Source organism: Fonsecaea pedrosoi (genome assembly GCF_000835455.1).
Source record: "Fonsecaea pedrosoi CBS 271.37 unplaced genomic scaffold supercont1.6, whole genome shotgun sequence".
In the NCBI taxonomy this organism is placed as follows: Eukaryota; Fungi; Ascomycota; class Eurotiomycetes; order Chaetothyriales; family Herpotrichiellaceae; genus Fonsecaea; species Fonsecaea pedrosoi.
Genome location: NW_013550610.1, coordinates 648874 through 670113, shown reverse-complemented (window position 1 = coordinate 670113; position 21240 = coordinate 648874). Strand labels below are relative to the sequence as shown.

Below are 21240 nucleotides of genomic sequence, written 5' to 3'. Positions count from 1 at the left end.
AAAAATAGCAAAAATGTAAAATGACAAGTATGAAATCAACACCAAATCAACAAATGTTTAGCAAAGTTCCGGCAGAATCTCCAGCCTACACTCTACAATACCGCAAATACGGTAGGAATGGCAGTTAGTCGATCAATCAATCAATCAGTTATTCGTGGGATCAAGGGGATAGAAATGGAACGGGATGGATGAAACCGCAAAGCATTTATTCTTCTCTTCATGTCTACCATATCTACTACCTCGACTCGACTGGCTTTGACCAACAGCGACGCGCACGGGCCTAAAAATTGCAACACTGACATGGTCTCGGTCGAAGGTAATTCTGCTTGAAGATGGTCAGGTCGTTGCGCCCAAACACCGTCGGCCGGTAGAGGTAGGCACACGGAGCCTGGTGGGCCTGCGCCTCGACCTTGTCGTTCAGCGTCTGGTCCCCGTCCTGGAGGCAGAACCATCCATTTTTGCGAAACTCCATGCGTCGTGACCAAATTGACCACCTCTCGGTGACGACGACCCGTTTGCAGTCCGTGAATCGGTCCGTCAACTTTCTCAGTGCACGGGTCTGGCGGACGATGTGTCTGGCATCGCCGTCCTCCTCGTGAATGACGAACGACGTCCAGGGATTGTGCTCGATATAGTGCTGGTAATCAAGGTCGATCTTGATGTTTGGGGGACACGAGAAGCGCTGGTCCTGCGTTGAGAGGTCGAAGAGTTTCTTAACAAAGACCTCTTGAGAGATCGGGCCGTTGAACCGAAGAGTCTGCAACCTAGGAGGGAGGTTGATGAAGCAGTTGACCGGGCAGACCCCGTGGTTCGAGAAGCTCAGTTCCTGCAATTGCTGGAGCGAGCGGAAATCAAGGTCTCCCGTATGTCGAGACACGGTGTAGAGATACGACGAGACACAATACACCTTGAGCGTCTTCAGGCCGGGTTGCAGGGAGCCCAGGGTGGGCAGTGTCGCGCCCAGAATGCCGCGGAAGCTACTGTCTGGCAACCTGTGGCAACTGTCGTCAATGGCCAGAGTCTCCAGCGCCGTGGGCATGCCCAATATACATGCGAGGACTTCCAGGTTGGCGAACGGAGAGACGAACAGAGTCAGATGCTTCAAAGGCGTCGAGTTGCGACGTGGAAGGTCGCGGTCCTGAGGGTCGACGTAAGGATACGACACCGTCAAGGAGCTGAGACACGGGCTTTGGAGGATCCGCTTGATCGACACGGGCCGCTCCACCGCCGAGATGATAGTGCACACTTTGAGCCTCACGAAGGTGCTGTCGGTGATCGCATTGCTCAGCACGGAGAAGAATTCGTCGTTGTTCTCATCCATGGGATCTCTCGGCCTGATTCTATCCCCGATCGACAACGTCTCAGCGATATGCAAGACCTCGAGATGGGGGAGCTGAGGAAGAAGCCTGGCCGTCTTTTTCAGGCTCTTAGCAGGCGACGCGTATTTGGGGTATGCGGCCACAGTCTTGACGTACGCACATCGTTCTGGTCGGGCCTGCAGGAGTCTCTCTATCCCTATCGACGGTACACCCGAGGTGGTAATGAGGGTTCGACAAAACGCCGGCTCAGCCACCTCGGCCGTTCGTCGACAACACATCCGGAGTGCGTGGACGGTCCTAGGGCTGTCGTACGACACCAGATCAACGATTTGGCGTAGCAAATTGTCACACAGTCCCATGAGGCACGGGTTGGGCTTTTCAAAGTTTAACACGATGAGGGTCCTTGGTGTCACCGCCCGTGGCCCTGGGGTGGTCTCTCTCGATGAAATGACTATGGTGTCATCATCATCCCCGGCCGCCTGGAGAAGATGGAGTAGGGGGTTACGTCTCCTAGAGGGTGTCGTAGGTGTGGTCGAGGAGGTCTTGGAATGCACCTTCAAGGAACTCCGGGGTTGTCTTAGAGCCGCAGGCTCGTTGGCCCGTCTTCGTATACGTCGACGCTTCAGCACGGGCTCTTGACCAGACTCTTCACTATCCGGTGAGCTGGAATCTGGGATGGCCAGAGTCTGGCACCTCATCCTGTCAGCCTTGGGTGGTATTGTTACCCAGGACTTGGAATGGTGTCGTAGGCGGAGATAAGATTTGTCCTCCGAGTCGATGGTGAGGCTGGGCAGGTTGCAGCTGGACAGGAAATCAACGACGATGGACTGCCTGATTGACTCGACGACGAGGTCCTGTTGTCGTGACTGAAATTTGGGCCGCGGGTCAAGCAAAGAACCAGAGAGTGCGAAAGAGATCTGGAAAGAGAAGAGGAAGTTGAAGCAGAAGTAGGGTGAGAGGAGGAGACATGGCGGATAAGTAGGTTTATATCCGGTTCGCGGCTACGATCAGCCTGGCCGTTGAGGGAGACAAAACGACCAGGTGGGCAATGGCTTTACCCCCGAACTTCTGCCTCGCAACCTCCACACTTCCAACTTCCAACTTCCAACTTCCTGTGGGTTTGAAGACCCATGACCCTTGTATGCATGGTCAACTCGATGCTTGCATAAAGTTTTGGGGCAGCAGTTGGTGCAGCTGTCACTGTCGAAAGCGTCACCTGATGGAGAGCCAGGCCCTTATACGAGACTTGCTTCTGGCAGGTCTTCCTAGCGTAGAGTTGACCCCCAGAACTTACAGGGTGAAGGAAATCAACTTCAGTTAGACCCCCAGAAGCGAGCGAAAGGGATTTGCAGAGAGACTCGCCGAAAGTGAGACCTGAGCTAAGAAACACATGGCAATAATTTTAGGAACAAGTGAGACGAGGAGGGGGAGGGTTCAGTTTGGAGGGAGATTCTCTTAGAGGGGAAAGAGGCGGAGTAGGCGCTGAGATTGGCGGTCAGAATAGGCGGTGAGGGTTTGGGGGAGGCGGTGCCAGAACAGAGCGTAGCACAAGAGGCAGAAGAGGTCTGGAGCGTCGTTCCTAGTAGAGGGCTTAAGTGGGTGACCCGAGTGTGCCGCATGTTGTTAAGACAGTAACCGCCGCAAGAAATGTGATTCATGCAAGGCAGGGAACTTTTGCCCATCACTTCCATGCCGCTGACCCTGGCAACGGTGCTTTTTACATCCTGACTAGAGACTCCACCATTCCATGTCCAGTTCCAACCCTTTGATTTGGCCACCTTCGATTCCCCTTCACACCACCAACACAAAGTACAGCGTTTCGAAACGTGCCGCAGTCAACATTGGCACTGTTGGAATTACACGTTGTCATGCGGCTGCCTTAGCTTCCACCACCTTTGCCAACTTTCTGAAGATTCCTGTCCAACTTTTCCCATCTCACATTGCCAGGGACTTGGACTTGACCGAGGCCCGTCTTCTCGTTGGTGAACCAGACATTGCATTTTTCCACTTGTCCGCCATGGCTGGCAATCGAACGCTATCTGACAGGTACTTTGGCTGCCCAGAAACACTCATTTCAACACATGGACAAGTTCAATTGACAGGTGGCGGGTAGGGTCTCGCAGCCAGTGGCTACAGAACTCCTCTCAGGTTCGGTCATTCTCCCCGAGCAGCCCTCCAGATCTCCCAGGCTGGTCCGCATCGGATATCCCGGGTTATGACCTCCGGACTGCGTGGAGGACCATCCCATAGGCGCGAGAAAGGGTGCGATGTCAGGTATGGCTGGTCGAGTATCCCAGAGTTTAATTCACGTCGCTTTCGAGACATAGCAAACGCAAATGGTCTTCGCGACACGTCAAAGCACCCTTCCTGCGCCATGGGTGCATTCAACATTCGAAACATGCCCTATCTTCCATCAGACATATAAACCTCACACGGGGACGAATAGGAAGCAATCCTTCGTCCATGCTTACAGTGGTTGCATGATCGTTTAGTGCATTAGTGCTTTCTTCGCGACCGAATCTCGTCCGATGGTTAGTATTCAATATCTCCAGGCAGTGCCGCGCCAACAAAATTACCATGGCTCGTAAGGTCTCGTTCACCCCTACTGTCCACTACCAATGTACCCCGGACTTCAACGGTCTGTCATATGCCTCTCTTAGAAATACATTTTGGCACGAGTATATCAAAATGGAGATTGGGCATATTGGCACGACAAAACCCACCGGCCTGGACAGTGATCAAATGCGGGTGCTCCGTACGGGCGGGCGGGTGGATAAGTTGCCGGCGATCTTGCGCCAACCAGATTCTTTCCATGTGCACGGCGAGGACGCTTTGCGGCACATGAAAAGCGAAGTCCACGGCTGGGTCATGGGGGAGGTCCGGAAGTTCAAAGACCAGCGCGATGATCGGACACTGTGTGAGGCCGCCCTGACCTGCTACGATGGACTCGTACAATTCTTGCACAAAGAAGACCGCTTGGACAGTGTGGGCGAGTTGGTCGAGGCGATGCTGAAGGCGTGGTGCGTCAGAAATGACGGCAGCGGCTTTCTCAAGTTGGCCGAGTACGGCGACCGGTCTTTCACCTTCGACACCAAAGAGATGTCCATGGTCAACCTGTACATCACCGGTGCCGACACGCCCTCTCCATCCTTCAACATTGGCGTTTAGTGTTCGACCAGCGCGGGTGGATGGGCGGAAGGTAAGTTACCTTTTGTTCTCCTTCCTGCTCCACAAAGCTAATCGATGACGCTCCGAGAAGAAGAAAAAGCATGCCTTTACCCCTTGAGTTCGACCGACCTTTGACGTCAAAGTCGTCGCCGCAGATCCCCCGCGACCCCTTTGTCTGGCGCTGGCGACGCATCCAATCCGCCCTCAGCTTCCTCCTTTTTTCTGTCTTCGACTTTGGCGTTCCGGACTCGGGCTTGGGCTCGAGCGGGAGAAAGGGTGGAACACAAAATACAAGACATAGAAACATTGTCGGTGTTGAGGACTTGGGCACGGGATAACGGTATACCAACAGAAGTGTCATGCCGCATGGGGTTCGTTCGTTGCTTTCTTTTCTTTCTTCACTTTGTGTTCACTCGCTTCAGTTGTTTGGGCAAGATGACGCCGCCATGCGGTCAATCGGTCAGTCAGTCTTCAGGATTTGTTGGAAGACGTGTACAATATTTTGCCTAGTGTCGTTGTGCGGACTGTCCTCCAAGTCGTTCCCTCCTTTGCCTTCTGGATGTCCGCCGACATTGTTCCGTTCCGTTCCGTTCTTACAGCACGGCATAACCTCGCTGTCGACGAGGGAGCCTTTGAGGTCGCTGCTTCATTGATACCGCCATCCTTTGGTAGATGTGGCCCCTCTTCAATGATATCGAGGGTTCTTTGTCTGGAATCTTGCTCTTTGGGGAAGACTGCAATGTCAATTTTTCAATAACATCCCCAATTCCGTGCCATCTCTCTCCTCTTTTCTGTAGTCAGCCGCAAAGAGCAGAATCCCTGTCGTAGAACCCTCTCTACGGCTACTGTTGAAGATGAAGATACCGTAGCCGTTCCGTTTTTCGTTTGGCGTGACGGCCCTCGTCTCGCTGTTCGTTCGCAGCGCCGGAAGCAACAGCATCAATACCGAGACAGGCACCGAGACCAATCCCTCTGATCTTGTGTCGAGATTGCCGGTCTGTCTGTCTGCCTGCCTGCCTGCCTGCCTGTAGAGATACCTGGTAGCACGATGACGGGGAGGAAGGGAAGAATATTGATGGAGATAGAGATATGGATGAGAAGAGGGAAATAGAGAGGGTGGCCAATAACCTGCAATGACAGCCCTCGGGTGGCACAGGGGCCCGCAGAGCTGGGGGGAACCGATGAGCTGGAAAGTTGAACTATAGGGGCTCTAAATACCCAGAAGTTGAGACTCCAGGGGAACCAAAGGCGCCTAGGGAATAATGGAAAAACGTGCCAGGCGACCAGCGTCCAAAGGCTACCACAGCTAGAATGCACGGCTACCATGGTTACCATAGCAGGCTGTGAGTTGAGGCAACTCCCAGTCCTGGCATTCCAGGTGCCCTCAACGAGGTTTCGAGGTAGAATCCCTCACCTAAATAGATTTCCCAAGCACTTATGGCGCCCCTATCGCTTTTTGAACCACATGTACCCATCGTCAATAGTCGCCACGCTGAAAATCAACCCACCTTTAGCCATCCCTGCATGTACTCTCTTCTTTGCACTTTGCATTGATACGCTTTCAATCTGCCTCTAGTTTACCAGCCATTACCTCTCGTTATGATCATTGCTTCGATCAGATGAGCGTGGTGCAGTGTAGTGCTGTGCAAAGAGTGGTGTTATGTTTCACAACACCACTGAATTCGCAAGCTTGAGGGCGCTATGAGCGGGCACCTTTGGGGTTGTTCGCGCGCCTCAAACTCGAGGTGCTGGGGTGGCTTGCACAGGCGTATAGCACCCCTACATCGAAGCCCGCCGCAGCGTCCTGCAAATATTATTTGGACAGGTTTTTGACCTGTCACCAGCCCGTATCACCACAACCACACGGTATAATTTTGTGATTTTTACACTATGTGAATCCGCTTCCGCAGGTAAGCCGATTGATACCGAGTACGGCGTCGCAGGGTGAATAAATTTGAACAAAGGCAACTCACCATCAAACTGTTTCTTTGTTCAAATGTCACTGATACAACCATCAGGCTGACGGCGAATTCGCCAAAAGAGGTCGCGATTCACGAAATGGTCCGTGGCCGAGCACGGAAAACAAAGCCACCGAGTCAGCAAAGCGCCTTTGCCCATGCCATTATGTGATATGACAAGCATCTCCAACTGCCTTGCCTTTTCATTATGTGGTATGGCACTGACGAAGAAAGTGAAGGCGAAGATAAATACCTCCGACTGCCTCGCACTCTCTCTCTCTCCCCAGGCAGTGGTCTCGCGACGTCTTGATAAGGAGGAACTTTCCGTCCTTCTTGTCCTCTTCTTCTTCGTCAGAGCTGCAGTGCTCTCTCGACCGCCCAGATGGCTTCGCCTGCCCTGCGCCACTCACGCGCAGCAATCTCCGAAAGCTCCACAAGATGACAGCCTCTGCCGGGCCAGTCTTCGGCTTCTTCACACGCTCATACGTCGTCGTCCGGGTCTCAAAGCCTGGTCAATCGTATCGCGAGGCCGAAAGACGCCGATTTTGTCATTCTTAACTATTTCCCGCCTCTGGAGATTGAGGAGCGGCTACAAGTCATCTGGGCGCGCCCACAGTCTAACGAGAGAAGACAAGAAGTCGCCAACATACCGGACTCAGCGACGAGCCTCGGTCGCGTATCCCACCACTGCGGCGGCGTCCACGACGCTCGCAGCTTCAGCACTCATATATATATATAACAAAACAGCGCAACCTCCGATGCAGCCTCAGAAGCCACAGCGCCTCTTCCTGCTGCTCCTTTTGCCCCCAAGGCTCTGCCCTCTGGGCCCTGGCACTCCTTTCCCAGACGTTGTGTTGGGTTTCCACCCCTGGGAAATACGCCAAGTACGAGCTCTGCGTGGCCTCGAGGAATCAGTCGTAAAAGCATACCTGTTCAACTGAACCTTGAAAGAGAGCTCTGCTTCACACCCACTCAGGAGTCAGACATGACACTTCGATGTTCATTCCTCGTCATCGAAGGCAAGGCTCATTCAGCGACATATGGGTTTGCCACGGCGTCAATCCGGCTGCTACCTTGTCAATTACTGACAAAAACTCAATGGTGATGGGCTGGTACAACGACAACGTTCTGATGCAGGTCGCAGATGGCATGTTTTCGAAGTTCTGCGAGCGGTGAGAAAAACGGGCCGAGGATAAGAACGATGATGACCTGAAGGAATTTGATGAGTGAAGGACCCCTTGAAGATTGTTGTCGATGTGACTTCTCAGAATTCATTCATCGACCACACGGTTGCCTCAGGATTCATTCGTCGACCACATGGTTGCCTCAGGATTCATTCATCGACCACATGGTTGCCTCAGGATTCATTCATCGACCACATGGTTGCCTCAGGATTCATTCGTAGACCACATGGTTGCCCAGGATTCATTCATCGACCACATGGTTCCCTTCAGGATTCATTCGTCGACCAGTGGTTGCCTTCTGGCGTTGGTAGGAGTATTGTGCGCATAGGCGGGGCTCCATTGAGCCTCTCTAGATGGGTCTCAATGTTGTGTCGGAGCTTGATCAAGTAAGGATCAAGGTTTTTAAGCATTAAGCTGACAAGAAATTAAGTAAGTAACCGATAAAGTAAGTAAATTAAGCAAGCAAATAAACGATGAAGACAGTGACCGCTCACTCAATAAATCGATCGATCCATTCAATTTTCCAACGGCGTCGTCGAGACAAAGACGATGATAGCCGGCCCTGCCCAAACCCAATACATCGATCGAGCTCACCGTGACCCAATTCTCGTACTTGTAGTTTCCTGCCGTGTCGTGTCACCTATGCGTCGCTGACTGTATCTTCTAAACGGTTTCGTCTCAAGAATGAAAACAAGAACAAAGGGAGAAGATGTTCTGTTTGGCTCCGCTCGGAATTATCATCAGGCTGTGCCCCCCCCTCCTCTCCCTTCTCTTCCTGTAACTGCACAAGCATGCGTGTGCGTGCGTAATGTGGTCTGGTCTGGTCTGGTCTGGTCAGTCGAGGTTCGCGTTGAATGGGATTTGTACTGGCCAGTGCCATCCATGTCAGTAGCTGCACGGTCAAATCCACAGTCTACAAGTGACGAAGTGTTGTCGCAGGCAGGCATGCAGGCAGGTAAGCAGGCCTGGATTTAACGCACCTGCGCCCTAGTTGTACATTGCACAAGGAACGACGGTCACATGACCCTCGAAGCACCTCCCACCGAGCTGGCAATACCAGACTGCGGGGACTTGCACGCGTAGACAGCGTCGTCTCAACAGATTGTCCCTACCGGCACAACTTCCCACGCTGTCACAACCAAGGCTTCTTCGGCCTGCGGCGGGCCGTGCTTCTGCATCAGAGTGTATCTTCCTCTGTTTTGAAGTCTGTCAACACGTCACCATTATCTAATATGATTTTTACATGCAGTGACCGCCGCGACCGTCCTCCGATGACTTGTCTCTCAAGGTAGCCCTCCTATCGTGCGAATCAATCATCGCCCTGCGAAGTCGATCGTACGCGGAAGAGCAAAGAAGCGGACTCGGCATAGCTGATCTCGTCATGGAATTGAGGGAGACTGGTGGCCCTTTGAGGATCATTAGTTCCCTGGACGAGAATCGACATGCAGGGAGTGTGAAATTAGCCATCAATAACACTGTTTCCCGCCGCTGGATGACTCTCGTCGCGATGAAGACCACGGCAAAGTTGTACACCCGGATAGGCTGCTGTTTCGAATCACACCGACAAAACAGGGCCAACCGTTCACCTGACCGAAGGGGCAACAGCCGCATTTGTCGCCCAGAATACATCCATTCCGGTGCATTGCGGTGCCAAAGATCGATTGTTCTTTCTCCACAAGAACCGCGCTTACATCGTGATGGAGAGGATTCGGGGGGATAACCTGGCGAGAGTGTGCAAGAAGCCCGGATTCGAAGAGTTTCGCCGCAGAATCCTTGACCAGCTGAAGAGCATGATACAAGAGTTGCGCCGGCGGATCATTATGCGACCCTTTCAATCCCAGCTCTCGTCCTCGTTTCGGTCCATTCAAAACGATACAAGAGCTACACCACTGGCTGAGGGAAGGATCTACCCTCGCACAAGCAGAAAGGCTAGGAGATAACCCAGAATTTCAAAAGATTCGAGAAATAATAGTTGGCCAGGACAAGTCATGGCCACCGCCAGTATTCACCCACGGCGACCTGAATCCATTCAACATCATGCCCCGTGGATATCGAGTGGTTGGTCTGATCGACTGGGAATGTGCCAGATGGTACCCATATTATTGGGAGTATACCGCGGTATGGCTCGGTAGTGCGGCGAGGACAAGCTGGCGGGATGATGTTGATTCGTTCCTTGAGCCCTTCCCCGACGAGCTGAAGATGGAGACTACGCCTCAGAGATGGTGGGGAGTATTCTTAGTGAGTGAGCCGTTTCAGATAGAGAGCAAGCTGAGACAAATCGAGCTGGAAATGAGCGTGATCTCATAGAGTCAAACTATGAACCTGATCCCCCTCCTTTCACCGCTTCAGTGATGTCAGGATAACAAAGTGAACAATTGTCTCGGTCCTCCCTAAGCGACCGTTTCTTTGTCCTTCAGCATGTCCCAGGTCGGCTTCGGCTTGTCCATTGAATTTCCAGCAGCAAAGCGACCCTGAGCTGTTTTCGCTCCTGCGTAATGTCTTGCTACCTTTTGAATTCGCTTCCAATCGAGCACTGCCGTTCCTAGGGCCTGGCCATCCCTCTCGAGAGCCGCGAGGACGTCAGCGCACCAGGTGCAGCATCTCCACATCCGATCATTCTGCACCAGAGGGACATTTCGAATCGTGTCGAGAAGGCGTTCCATGTCGACGACTTTCCCAATGACCACGCGGATCAGCAGGCTGTTGGATGTTCGAACATTATGTAACTTCGACTCTTCGTACGTCCACTCGACGGCGCGCCCATGAGGAGTGGGTCTCGGGACGTTCTTGACGTGACAGCGTACGCCTGGAACATGAGCGGACTTTTCTTTCTTGGGTCCGATTAAAAAAGCCCAATGATACCTAACGCGAACAGTAAGTCTTTTGAGGCTGGAGGAAGAGGGGTGGGGGAAGGACTGTGCCTGTGCGCATTACTTTTGTTCCTCATTGTTCACGATGCCACTGGGGTAGAGTGCGATAAAAAGGATAGGCTTGTTGCCTGGAATCTTCTTTTTTCTTTTTCCGCACAGAACGTGTTGCATATCAAGACTTGGGTTCAGCTATGGAAGATCTCAGCACTTGCACGGGATGGAAGAGGGAGACGATGGTTGTTTTGAGGTGCTCAGTCTAGGAGGCAACGAAGCTCCTGTTTGCGGCTGTCCGACCATATTGGTGCCCACGTCGTTGTACCACCAGGGTAGGGTGGCACAAGAACCGTCGCCGCTCATTGTGGTAAACGGTTGACTTTGCTAACAATACTAGTAACACAGGGGCCACGGACCCCCGTCACCCCCTTTTTGTCTAAATCTCCAGGCGAGTTCGCGGGACATTGAATCCGATTCGTCTATTCGTGTCCGTTGTGATGATGGCGGTGACACTGCTTCCGCCAGAGGTGCCTGGAAGGTTTAACGGTGGTCTGGACGGCTCTAGTGCCCATTTAACGAACGTGTCTTGTTAGCCCCTTTTGCTTGTGTCGATCCAGGTAGTTCAACTGGTCACAACATGCCCTTCTTGTCTTGCTCCTTACGCTCTAAATTTGGCTATAATCGCCCTTGGCGAGCGTCTTTCATTGACGGATACAGTCTCCCATCCCTTCTGCCTCGAAATCCCCACAAGGACACGGACTGCGGAAACGCAAGATGGTGATATGAAGGGAGCTACTGGTATGTCTAACGCCCGTCACAGTCTCGAAGGGAAGAGCAGGACTGTTTAGAAGCCCTTCAGCATCCAAAAACTCGACAAATCCGTGGCTGAAGACTCAGTGACACCCACATAACTCGCTTTGAAACTCCGCAGCCTGGGTTGAGAATCACGTCTCCTTTTGTTGCCAATTGAGGTTCACCACAAGCCGCCCCCCGAGTCCCCCTGGCCCCCACATGTGCAGGCACGCAGACAGGCATACGCCAGAGCCCAGGCTCGACAGCTCTGCCGTGTTACTCTTGTGAATCAATCGAACAAAGCTCACCAATACAATGCAGCAGCCCCAGACCAACTGCATCTTGCCACAGTGGCCCTTCGGCCACGGGTCGTGCAATTCCTCTAACCGACCGGCTTCGGAGGCTCTCAGAGGACAACGACTCGGCCTACCTTGGGTTTTTCGCACCATAGGCAGATACGGATTCTCGGCCACCAAGCCCGCGGGCGTCGATTGCTGGGATAGGCACAAGAAATTGGCGTTAAAATAACAAAATGTAGCCCCCAGGCGGCACCTCTCCGCCGGGATCATGCACCATTTACCACGGAAATCACAATGGTTTTTGAGTTCAGACAAATGGAAAGACAAATCTGAATGCTGGGCACCTCAGCTCACTTGCCAAAGCGCCGATGCGCTAGAATAGAGCCACTTTTCCAAGTGCTGAATACTTGCACAATGGAAAGGACCAAGGTCATCGACACCATATGAGCCCATCAGCATCGCGAGAGCACTCTTAATATAGCGAGACTCCATCGATAGTACCCTGCTTCATTCGCATCACGATGTCGCCAACGCACCTTAGCGAGATCTCTATTCTGACAAGGAAACCACAACCCCACCAACAAGCGCATCAGCATCACTGATACAAAATCGTCTCGATCCAGGTGTAGGGAAATCGCTGCAGGCTCGCCTTTGTTCAGAGGATGGTACTTCTCAGCTATAGTTACTGATGGTCACGAGCAACTGTCATTCATCCTTCCATTCAGTGCAGACAAGCAAATACAAATGGCTGCTGAACGAGGCCAAACCAACGCTGTCTCGGTTGATGTTCAACATGGGCTGACAACGGCATGTTACGAAAATTTGTTGAACCACCTGTCAATAGTCTTATTGAGTCTATTAGAAGCTAGCTGCCGAGCGGGACAATGGAATCGAGGCCTTTGGCCTGACTGTCAAGTCTCTTGAACGTTTTAGCAATGCATCCAGTGAGAATCCCTCGCCCGAAAGATCGAGGACTCTGTTTGATTCCTAGCCACGTGCGAACTACGTACTGAGGGCACGGTGAAGATCAGAATAGCCTCTAGAGAAGGAGAGGATCCAAGCAAGCCGAGAGAAGCGGAAGGGTGAGGGCATCCGAAGAGAGTGTTTCGTCGCGTTGGTAATGGGTCATGGTCTATGGCTCGCGCCACCTTTGGAGGATCAATGTCCTGCCGAGCTCCAAGCTATGTAAGAACTCACCTTGACACTGGGGGCAATAGATACTTGGGGAGGGGACAATTATGCATGTCCAGTCAGTCCATCATGTGATACAATGACAGCTGACGGCGTTGTATGACGTGGTCAATATTGGTCGTCGACTACAACTTTCCTTTCCTTTCTCTCTGCTGAATCAATCGTGTCGGCTGGCTTCCTTATTATCGGCACCAAGCTAATGTACGCTAGCCGTCAGGGTTAGCTACTAGGATGCAGGCTTTGTTTGACAGGGAAGCACGAGGAGGCCTGGAGTGCTGCGGCCTTCCCCCTGTATCGGAGTGGCTGGGTGTGGGGAACGATGCTATTCAAACCCTGTTATGACTCGAGCTCTGCTGCGGCATAATCAACTCTCAAAGCAACGTCGATGCAACGTCTGAAGACAAGGACCAGGGCGTCGGCGTCGAACGTCCAATTGACGGCGACCTTGCAACTATCTTGGTCTCGGACCCTGGACGCCAATCCACGCCACAAAGCCAAGGCCACGCTCATCACTCAGAAGGCAAACGTACCCTAGAGTTGCAAAGCTCCGGGGTGCAATCACCGCTCACACGAAATCGTACCCTGGGCTCCAACCCATGCTACAGAGCCAGTGTGGGTCACAGCATGCCCGTTACCGGTTGCAAGGCGTCGACAGCCCCCTAAATCCAAGGGGGACACAAGGCAACGAGTGGGTGTGAGCCTCCTGCTCAAATGAGGCATTGAAACCTTTATTCCTCTTTCCCAAGGTTCCTTGCGGACTCTTTTTCCGGCCTCTTTCTCCTTCAATTTCGGCCATCTACCGCTCAATTCAAGCTTTTCGAGTGCTCGATGGACGAAGTTCCTGTACCGACTCCCCACTACGCTGCAATAGCTCAAGCCTGCGGACCTTGGTCGCCCGACAAAGACAGGATAGGGACACGCAGATTCAGGTTCGCGGCTCCACAAAAGCTCGGTCTTGAGGCCGATCACAAGAAAGGCAAGGACCGGGATCACGCTAGACGGATCAAGTTGTCCAGTGAGCACCATTTCTAATTGGTTTTATAAGCAGTAAAGCATTTGCGACGGCCCGAACACATATCGAATCCTCCGTTCCTGGTCTAACTCGTCTATAGACGTGTAAGAGAAAGGAATCTCGCGTACGAGCATGGGCCAGAAAGAAACCAAGAGTCAGTCCAAGATCCTATAGCAGAAAAGCATCAAGAGACATACGAAAAACCAGCGAGACATATCGATACACTGGCGCGGATACAGAGCAGCCAGCCCCGTCCAGTCGCTGCCATGTCTGTCACAGCCAGTCTCAATGCCCGCCGCGGCGAACAATTTGAATTCCAACCCGATTTACATGAAAGAGAATAGTTCTGGAACCCTACTTCTGATCGTCTGGGATCACGAAGCGCAGAGAGACGTTAAGTGGACCGCTTCCCTTAGCTTCTCACCTTCGCGAGGCGCTAGGATCACCTGTGTATCCAAGCAGCAGTGCTGTTCTGCGTTTTGCCAACATGGAACTCCGTCTCTCTAGCTGTCGTCGACGAGATCAAACCGAGCTACCAGACTCTGAAGATCGGCCACTGGAAGTTGAAAGTCAGAGTGTATCCTGATTCTCTGTTCTTTGACCTCACCCACAGTACTTTACTGCTCCTGCGACGAGCAGTGGTGGTGTGTGATTCTGTATTCGGTAGCCGATATCACGACACGGTCTCTGCAATACATCTTGGACGCCAAAAACGGTGAATGAGACGGCCTGTTCATCCGGCTTTCCCCGCCCGCCGTGGTTCTTACCGGGCCATAAACTCAGCGAAGACGTCTTACAACCGTGTGGGGACTTGAGCATCGATCAGCAGGCGAGCACGGTACTGTCGCGGTCCTGATGGTCGAGCTCGCGCAGGTTATGAGCAGATTCGTGCCACTCAGATCGCCACCCTCGTTTCTAAATGCTTCTTCTGTTGGCCACGCTGCTCGAGGCATGGGGAGGAACCAGCACAGCGACGTCCCTGCGACCATTGCCTAAATCTGTGGTGCTTCCGGCCACAGCTACAGAGATTCGCGGATCAGAAACGTCGGATTTCGCCCAACACAGCGTGCCGAGCGTGGGTGGTCCGGGGTTTGCGTTGCCGGCCACCATGGAGGACATCCTCCCGAATAACCTCTGGGACGGCAATGGCACGAGCGAGTCCGGGAATACCAATGAGTTCAGACCCTTGGAGACCGCATGCCTGGGCCTTCATGAGCCTGTGGCTGTGGAACCACAGCTGCTGATTGCAGAGGGCGGCGGCACACACGAAGCCGCCACCACAGCCACCACCCGCTGCTCGTGAGTAACCTTGTTCACTCGCTCAACCCTTTCTTCAGGGCCGTAACCAGTGATGAGAAGCAAAGGGGGCGGGGGTCAGGGTCATGCAATTGCATTGACTGGGAGACCTTTGGGTATCATGATATGTATTCACGGGGTGTTTATCTGTCTGGGGGTTTACCAAGGAAGGCCTGTTGCCTACAAGAGGCTAGTGTATGACTGTGATGGATCTGGAGGGACAATACACTGCATCTCGGCTGATCTGGAACAAATACCCCATGCAGCACAAGAAGCCCGTTTGCAAAACAATGTCTCCTTGCACCTTTTCTTTCGGATCCCGCCGATTAGTGAACCCAAAGACAAAGACAAAGAAGAAGAAGAAGACGACGACGACACAATTGCAGCAGCAGCAGCAGCAGGGAGGAACAATTAATGTATCGGTCGACGCGTCGGACAAATCTAGACTGTGCAAATTCGCAGACTTTGCTGGGGTCCGATGAGCATGTCTTCGTGCCGTTCACAGTACACCGTTTGCGGTGAGCTGAAAGCGTCTCCTTGTTCGACAGGGCTTCTGTTTTCGGTCGGCGCAGAAGGGCGGCACCATGTCCCTTCGGTTGGCGAGGAATATCTTGCGCTCGACGTTGATAGATCAGCAAGGGCTCCGGCGTCATCAATACGCGGGATCTGGGAAGACCGCAGTCAGGCCTAGAGAGCAGGGTCGTCGCCGCTGTGACATGATAGCCTGGCCGTCCATATCCGATCCCGGTCATTACGCCGTTCTTGTCTCACTCTCCCACTGTCCCAGGGGCTCTTCATCCGCAGCTTCAACCAAGACAGGAGTTTTTCCTGCCAACTGTTGGTTAAGAAGAATCCGATGTACCTGGCGACTCTAGTTGTATTTCCGAATCGAGAAGTGATGTGACCGACACGAGTGCACGACGTACTCCTGCTCCACCTCACGGCCGGCTTCCGCGTCACATCTCATGCCACAACGACGGCTTTCGCGAGCTTACATCAGGTGGCGTGTTCATATTCGACCAGACCATCACTCTCACCAGGGCTCAACACCAATGTGGTTAGCATATGACGAGTCTCGCGCGCTTGTATACCCGGGATCAAGGAAGATCAGACGATGAAACCAGCAGATTGATCTTGCCGCAGACAAAACTCCGACTGGAGACTTGCCGTCGCCGAAAATATGCTACAACTACACCTCCAAATCCAAGAACCTTGTTTACGGCAGCGACGAATCTCGCCTCGGGAACTGATTTGAACGGCCGAAGACACTGTCCAGGAACCTGAGCCTGTTGCGACCTGAGGACATGCGCCTTGTGCTGCAACTCTCGCACAATCTCAAATTATTTTCCCACAAATAATAAGAGAAACGGGACGGGACGAAGTGAGGGATTACTACGATATTACCCCGAAGATACGGCCAAGTCTGCCGCGCCGCCTCCATTCTACCCAAGCTACCGGCGGCAATCTACTCATCACCAAACAAAACAGACCTTTCAATGGAACCACTCCAGCATGCCGGAGCTGCTCTTTTCGAAAATTATAAGGAAGCAGCTATGGGTTGTTCGTTCAGCAGCGTGCGCGACAGCGTCACTCTTAAGCTCTTCACCGGGATCCAGGACATGCTTGGGACCCATGCTGACGGAGCTATTTGTCGGCCTTGTAGCACCACCAGCCGATGGGAAAAGGATTCCTTCTGGAGATATTCGAAACATCTGTTGGACAATGTCAGCCACTCTGTCCGTCTGTCCTGCATTCTCTCCTGGTTGCGGATCTTGTCAGGAGTTTTGAGTGTGAGACTCCGTCACTTTCTCGCCCTCCTGTCTACTCAGAAATGGCCCAACGCAATACAAACGACAGTGAAACAGTCGAGTCAATGAAATTCTGGCCCTCTACCTTTCCTATGTCTTTGAACTTCTCACGATGACGGTCCATTTTTCCATGCCATATCTCTCGGCGTGGGCGTCAATACGCGATACGACCAAGTCACTGCATATGCACGATCTCGTTGTTGACCAAGTACCCTTCCAGAGAGTCGTTCATTCTATGATTCGTCGATCCAAGCACTATACTTAGCGTGATAGCTTCTGCTCCGATTGCAACACTATTCATCCACGATCCGGAACCATGTCAACCACTTGAGCAGTATTCGCTCAAAGCGTCCGCATAGCTTAGTCCACGAACGGCAAATTGCTTCCTGCATCATTCACGTCACTCGGATGAGCCCAGAACATACCGTACCATGACACCACACACGTCAGCAGCACCAAATAAACACGTTTCTTCACGCAACGAGACCATCCTCTTCCAACTCGTCGGGTCCCAGCTGTCCCAGCGCCTGTCTTCGTGTCGGGGCATCCGGGTCAAAGTACGGCTTCTCGCCCAACGAAGTCACACGGGTGCCATGGCGCGGCTCTCTTCCTGCATAGTCCCAGCTTGCGTTGTGGATCATGATTCTGTCAGTCGATCGTCAGCGCAATGATTTCCCCGTCAATCCTCAAAGGGAGACAGTACCTGTTATCCCAGAGCACGCTCGTGCCGGCAGTCCATTTGATACGGGCCTGGATGTCAACGTTGGTCTCGTACACGTGGTACAGGCAGTTGAGGATGGCGTCGCTCTCTCCCGGATCCAGTCCCACGATGCGCAGCGTCATCTGCCGGTTCACCCACAGGGCTTTCCAACCGGTGGCCGGGTGGACACGGACCAGCGGGTGGACGCGTTCCACGTACTTGGGTCCCGCGGTCGGGTTCTTTCGGTCCAGGTACGCATGACCGGAGCGGTACACGGCGATCTGCCGTCGATGATCTTGCGGAACGCGGGCGACAGCTTCTCGTACGCGGCATACCCGCTGGCGAACAGCGTGTCCCCGCCGACGGTCGGAACGACGTCGTTGTGCAAGTGTGTCACGCTCGCGGGCTGCGGCTCGTGAACGAGGTCCGTGTGCCACGCAGCGGCGCCACCGGGATTTCGATATGTCACGGACCGTTCCGTGGCCTGCAGGTCAGGCCACAGGACCGTGACGCCAGGCAGTCCCGGCACGATAGGAGCTTGTGGCTGAAGAACCCTCCCTTGTTAGCAGCAGCTTATTGCATTGGGCTTGTGTTAACGAGGGAGGAAAGGGAAGCGGGAATCCACCGCCGGGCCTTGCGTCACGTACGTGAATCTCGATCTTCCCATACCACTCCCCGAGCTTGAGCTGTTCCTGAGGCGACAGGTCCTGGTTCGGGAACACGACGACGCCGCGCTCGGCAATCAACAAGCCCAACTCGTCCTTTTGCTCCGGCGTCAGGTCCTTGAGCTGCAGCCCGTCGACCTGCGTGCCCACGTACGCCGTGAAGTCGGTGACCTTGGACGCGGCGGAGAACAGGGCCTTTTTGGACCTGTCGGCTCTCACGCCGGACTCGATGTGGTCCCACGGCTCGGATCGGATCTTGTACACGTCGTCCAAGTACAAGGGCGCCGCTGGGCGGTAGGGGTAGCCTTGCGATAGGTCGATGCCTGCCTTGGTCAATCGCTTCACGGCTGCTTCGGGCAGGCCGAGCGTGTCTTTCCGGGGGGCCACGACATCGCGAATCTCCGGAAACAGGGTTATCGCGGCGGGGGCCATTGCTGGTACCACTGTTGCTTGTGCTTGTGCTGGTGCTAAGTACTGGTAGTGTTAATGCTAGTCTTGTCGCCAATCCTTCCTACGATCAGGCGCGTTGACTGTCTGGATGGTTCTGGATCGAAGCAAACCAAAGCAGACACCAGCCAAGTTATATACAACTGGCATCTTGGTATCTGAATACCATCACCACATATACGATGCTTATGTCTCGGCGCCGAGCGGACGGCTTAACAGTTGGAGTCATGTTTGGTCCGTTTCATGGCCGGACGGACGCCGATGATGACATCTGGCACATAATGGCGTCTCTCCAAGCCCGCATTGGGCTTCGAGGTCACAAAAAAGCATTCACGCCATCTGCGCGCCAGTCCGCCTTGTGTGTGTGTGTGTGTAGGTATTCAGGACAAGTGTGCGGTTCAACCAAGGCCGCCGATGGCATGTTTGCAACCCGAGGTTCGTTCGGAACCAGTCAAATCCATTGGAACTTCTGGCGTCCGTGATGGAGTAATCTACCGAGACCATTTTGGGTCTGGCTCCAGAGATTCAGGCGGGCTTGTTACGGACCTGGTGCCTTGGCACTAGCACGTGACATTGGAGCACTGGTATCTTGGCACAAACACGTGCCATCCTTATTTAGTATTGCTTGGCCTTATCACGTGCTATTTGGGACTTAATCAGCCCAGGCATGACAGCCAAGGCTTGGCACCACCCAACGCCTTAGTCATACATTCATCGGCACTGGGGCTAGCCATTTTGTTAGGGAAACTTAGCCGGTCACCACAGTGAGCGGCCATGTTATTTTGACCACTCCTGGCTCCGTTAGCTTATCAACTCATGAACACACTTTCCGCATGTACAGAACCTCAACCTTTCGAGGTGAGTCATTTCTAATGCAATGTCATCCATTCGATGCCTGCTGAGGCCGCCTTATGAAACAGATAATATCTGTGCCTGTGATACTGGCGACAATGTCTGTGTCCATGCCCCTGATTCTCCCTGTGGCTTGTCCTCCGTCACCTGCAGGAAGGCAAACTTCTCCTGCATCGACTCGTACGCCGCAATCCACTCCTGCCTGTGTCCGCGCATGTGCTCCGTCCCCGTTACGGCTGCGTCCTTGTTCATCCACTCGACCAACCTCGCAACGTAATCCTGCTCGGCGCCTCGCTTTCTGAGGCTGTGGAAGTCCCGGCCCGTCCGTCTCTGCGCGAGGCGATCCTCGTATTCCTTCCGCATCACGTCCTGCGCCGGCAGATACGCTTTGCCCGCAAAGACGCGGGCGACTACCTGCGCTTGGAAGTCGAAGAGGCAAAACGTCGTGACTTGCAGGGGCGTGCCCACAAACGCCATCGTGGGGTCAGGGATGTAGAATATGTCCTGCCAGAGATTGTGTACCATGTCCCCCTCGGCAGTTACCAGCATTTCGCGGCTCGCGTTGGCCGCAGCGGTCGTGTCCGAGTGCAGATGCCGCAGGAACGGATACGATGTGATGTATCCCGTGGCAGCAACCACAATGTCGATGTCTTGCAGGCGTGTGCCGTCGGTCAATGTTACAGCCAGCGGGATCGGCCCTTCTTGTGATGGCTGAAAGTCTGCAGGAGGGAGTTCGAAGGATTGGATCCCCCCGATTCGAAGTGTCCCCTCCGGGAGGAAACTGGTGGGGAGATCGAGGACTCCGCCTGGTGGTTGAAGACGCAATTAGCGAACAAACCACAACATCGGTGCTAGCCACCGGAAGTCCCCTGTTACTGACCTCTCGAGCTCTGATAAATCTTCGCGATAGGAGCAGCCTCCTTTGCAATATCCGACGACGATACCCCCGCCCCGATCAGCAGGATCGTCTTGTCCTTGAACGCAGCAGGTTGCCGGTATCTCTTCGAATGCCACACCCGATCAGGCCACAGACGCTTCCAGGTGCTCAGACCAGGAATATCTGGCACGCGCGGCATGCTGTAATGACCCGACGCAATCACGACAGCGTCAAAGTTGTAAGTCGCGCCGGTGAACTTCAGACGATCAGGCTCTTTCCGCAGCGCAGTTGTCTGGAGAACCCACGAGGACCCTTGCTTCCGCACATCGAGAACCCGGATGTTGTACTGGATGACCTTGTCCGCGCCTGTGGCTCGCGAGATGTCATGGATATAACGCTCCACGACGTCATGCGACAGGTGGTCCGTCGTGCCCGCAGGATAGCTCATCAGCGACGTCTGCATCAGCGGAATGGGGATGTTATTCATCAACCCGGCATAACAGGGCCCTGGCGGGGCGTGCGAGATTTCCCCCAGCGCTGCATTGTGTCCCTGGTCCTCCTCTTCTGATGTCGCTGCCACGTCTGTCGATTGCGGCCCAAACACAGAGTCTCCATCGGACGGTTTGAGGTTGGGAAATGGTGGATCGGGTGCGCTTCGTTCGTCAAAGTGCCACACGCCCCCCGAGGTGCTGGATCGCTCAAACACCGTCACCTCGAGGCCATGTTTGAGGAGGTGCGCAGCCGTCGCAACGCCACTGATGCCGGCACCAATCACGGCGACACGGTTGGTCTCTGTCGGTCGCTTCAT

General features: G+C 53.7%; 6 protein-coding genes across 6 annotated transcripts; 2 read left to right on the top strand and 4 right to left on the bottom strand.

The window, feature by feature from the left end:
- Positions 1-280: 280 nt before the first annotated feature.
- Z517_09184 (uncharacterized protein) lies at positions 281-2017 on the bottom strand (the record flags this gene model as incomplete). The annotated part of the gene is made up of 1 exon (XM_013425094.1): positions 281-2017. The coding sequence occupies one exon, from the start codon at positions 2015-2017 to the stop codon at positions 281-283; it is 1737 nt and encodes a 578-aa protein (XP_013280548.1).
- Positions 2018-3896: 1879 nt separating this feature from the next.
- On the top strand, positions 3897-4487 carry Z517_09183 (uncharacterized protein; the record flags this gene model as incomplete). The annotated part of the gene is made up of 1 exon (XM_013425093.1): positions 3897-4487. One exon carries the CDS (start codon positions 3897-3899, stop codon positions 4485-4487), a length of 591 nt encoding a protein of 196 aa, XP_013280547.1.
- A 5532-nt stretch (positions 4488-10019) lies between these two features.
- Positions 10020-10856, bottom strand: Z517_09182 (uncharacterized protein; the record flags this gene model as incomplete). Its single annotated transcript, XM_013425092.1, has 3 exons — positions 10020-10491; positions 10564-10688; positions 10794-10856. The coding sequence occupies 3 exons, from the start codon at positions 10854-10856 to the stop codon at positions 10020-10022; spliced, it is 660 nt and encodes a 219-aa protein (XP_013280546.1).
- Positions 10857-14706: 3850 nt separating this feature from the next.
- On the top strand, positions 14707-15090 carry Z517_09181 (uncharacterized protein; the record flags this gene model as incomplete). Its single annotated transcript, XM_013425091.1, has 1 exon — positions 14707-15090. One exon carries the CDS (start codon positions 14707-14709, stop codon positions 15088-15090), a length of 384 nt encoding a protein of 127 aa, XP_013280545.1.
- Positions 15091-17364: 2274 nt separating this feature from the next.
- Positions 17365-18688, bottom strand: Z517_09180 (uncharacterized protein; the record flags this gene model as incomplete). Its single annotated transcript, XM_013425090.1, has 4 exons — positions 17365-17536; positions 17595-17754; positions 17811-18135; positions 18239-18688. 4 exons carry the CDS (start codon positions 18686-18688, stop codon positions 17365-17367), a joined length of 1107 nt encoding a protein of 368 aa, XP_013280544.1.
- A 924-nt stretch (positions 18689-19612) lies between these two features.
- On the bottom strand, positions 19613-21240 carry Z517_09179 (uncharacterized protein; the record flags this gene model as incomplete). Its single annotated transcript, XM_013425089.1, has 2 exons — positions 19613-20361; positions 20436-21240. The coding sequence occupies 2 exons, from the start codon at positions 21238-21240 to the stop codon at positions 19613-19615; spliced, it is 1554 nt and encodes a 517-aa protein (XP_013280543.1).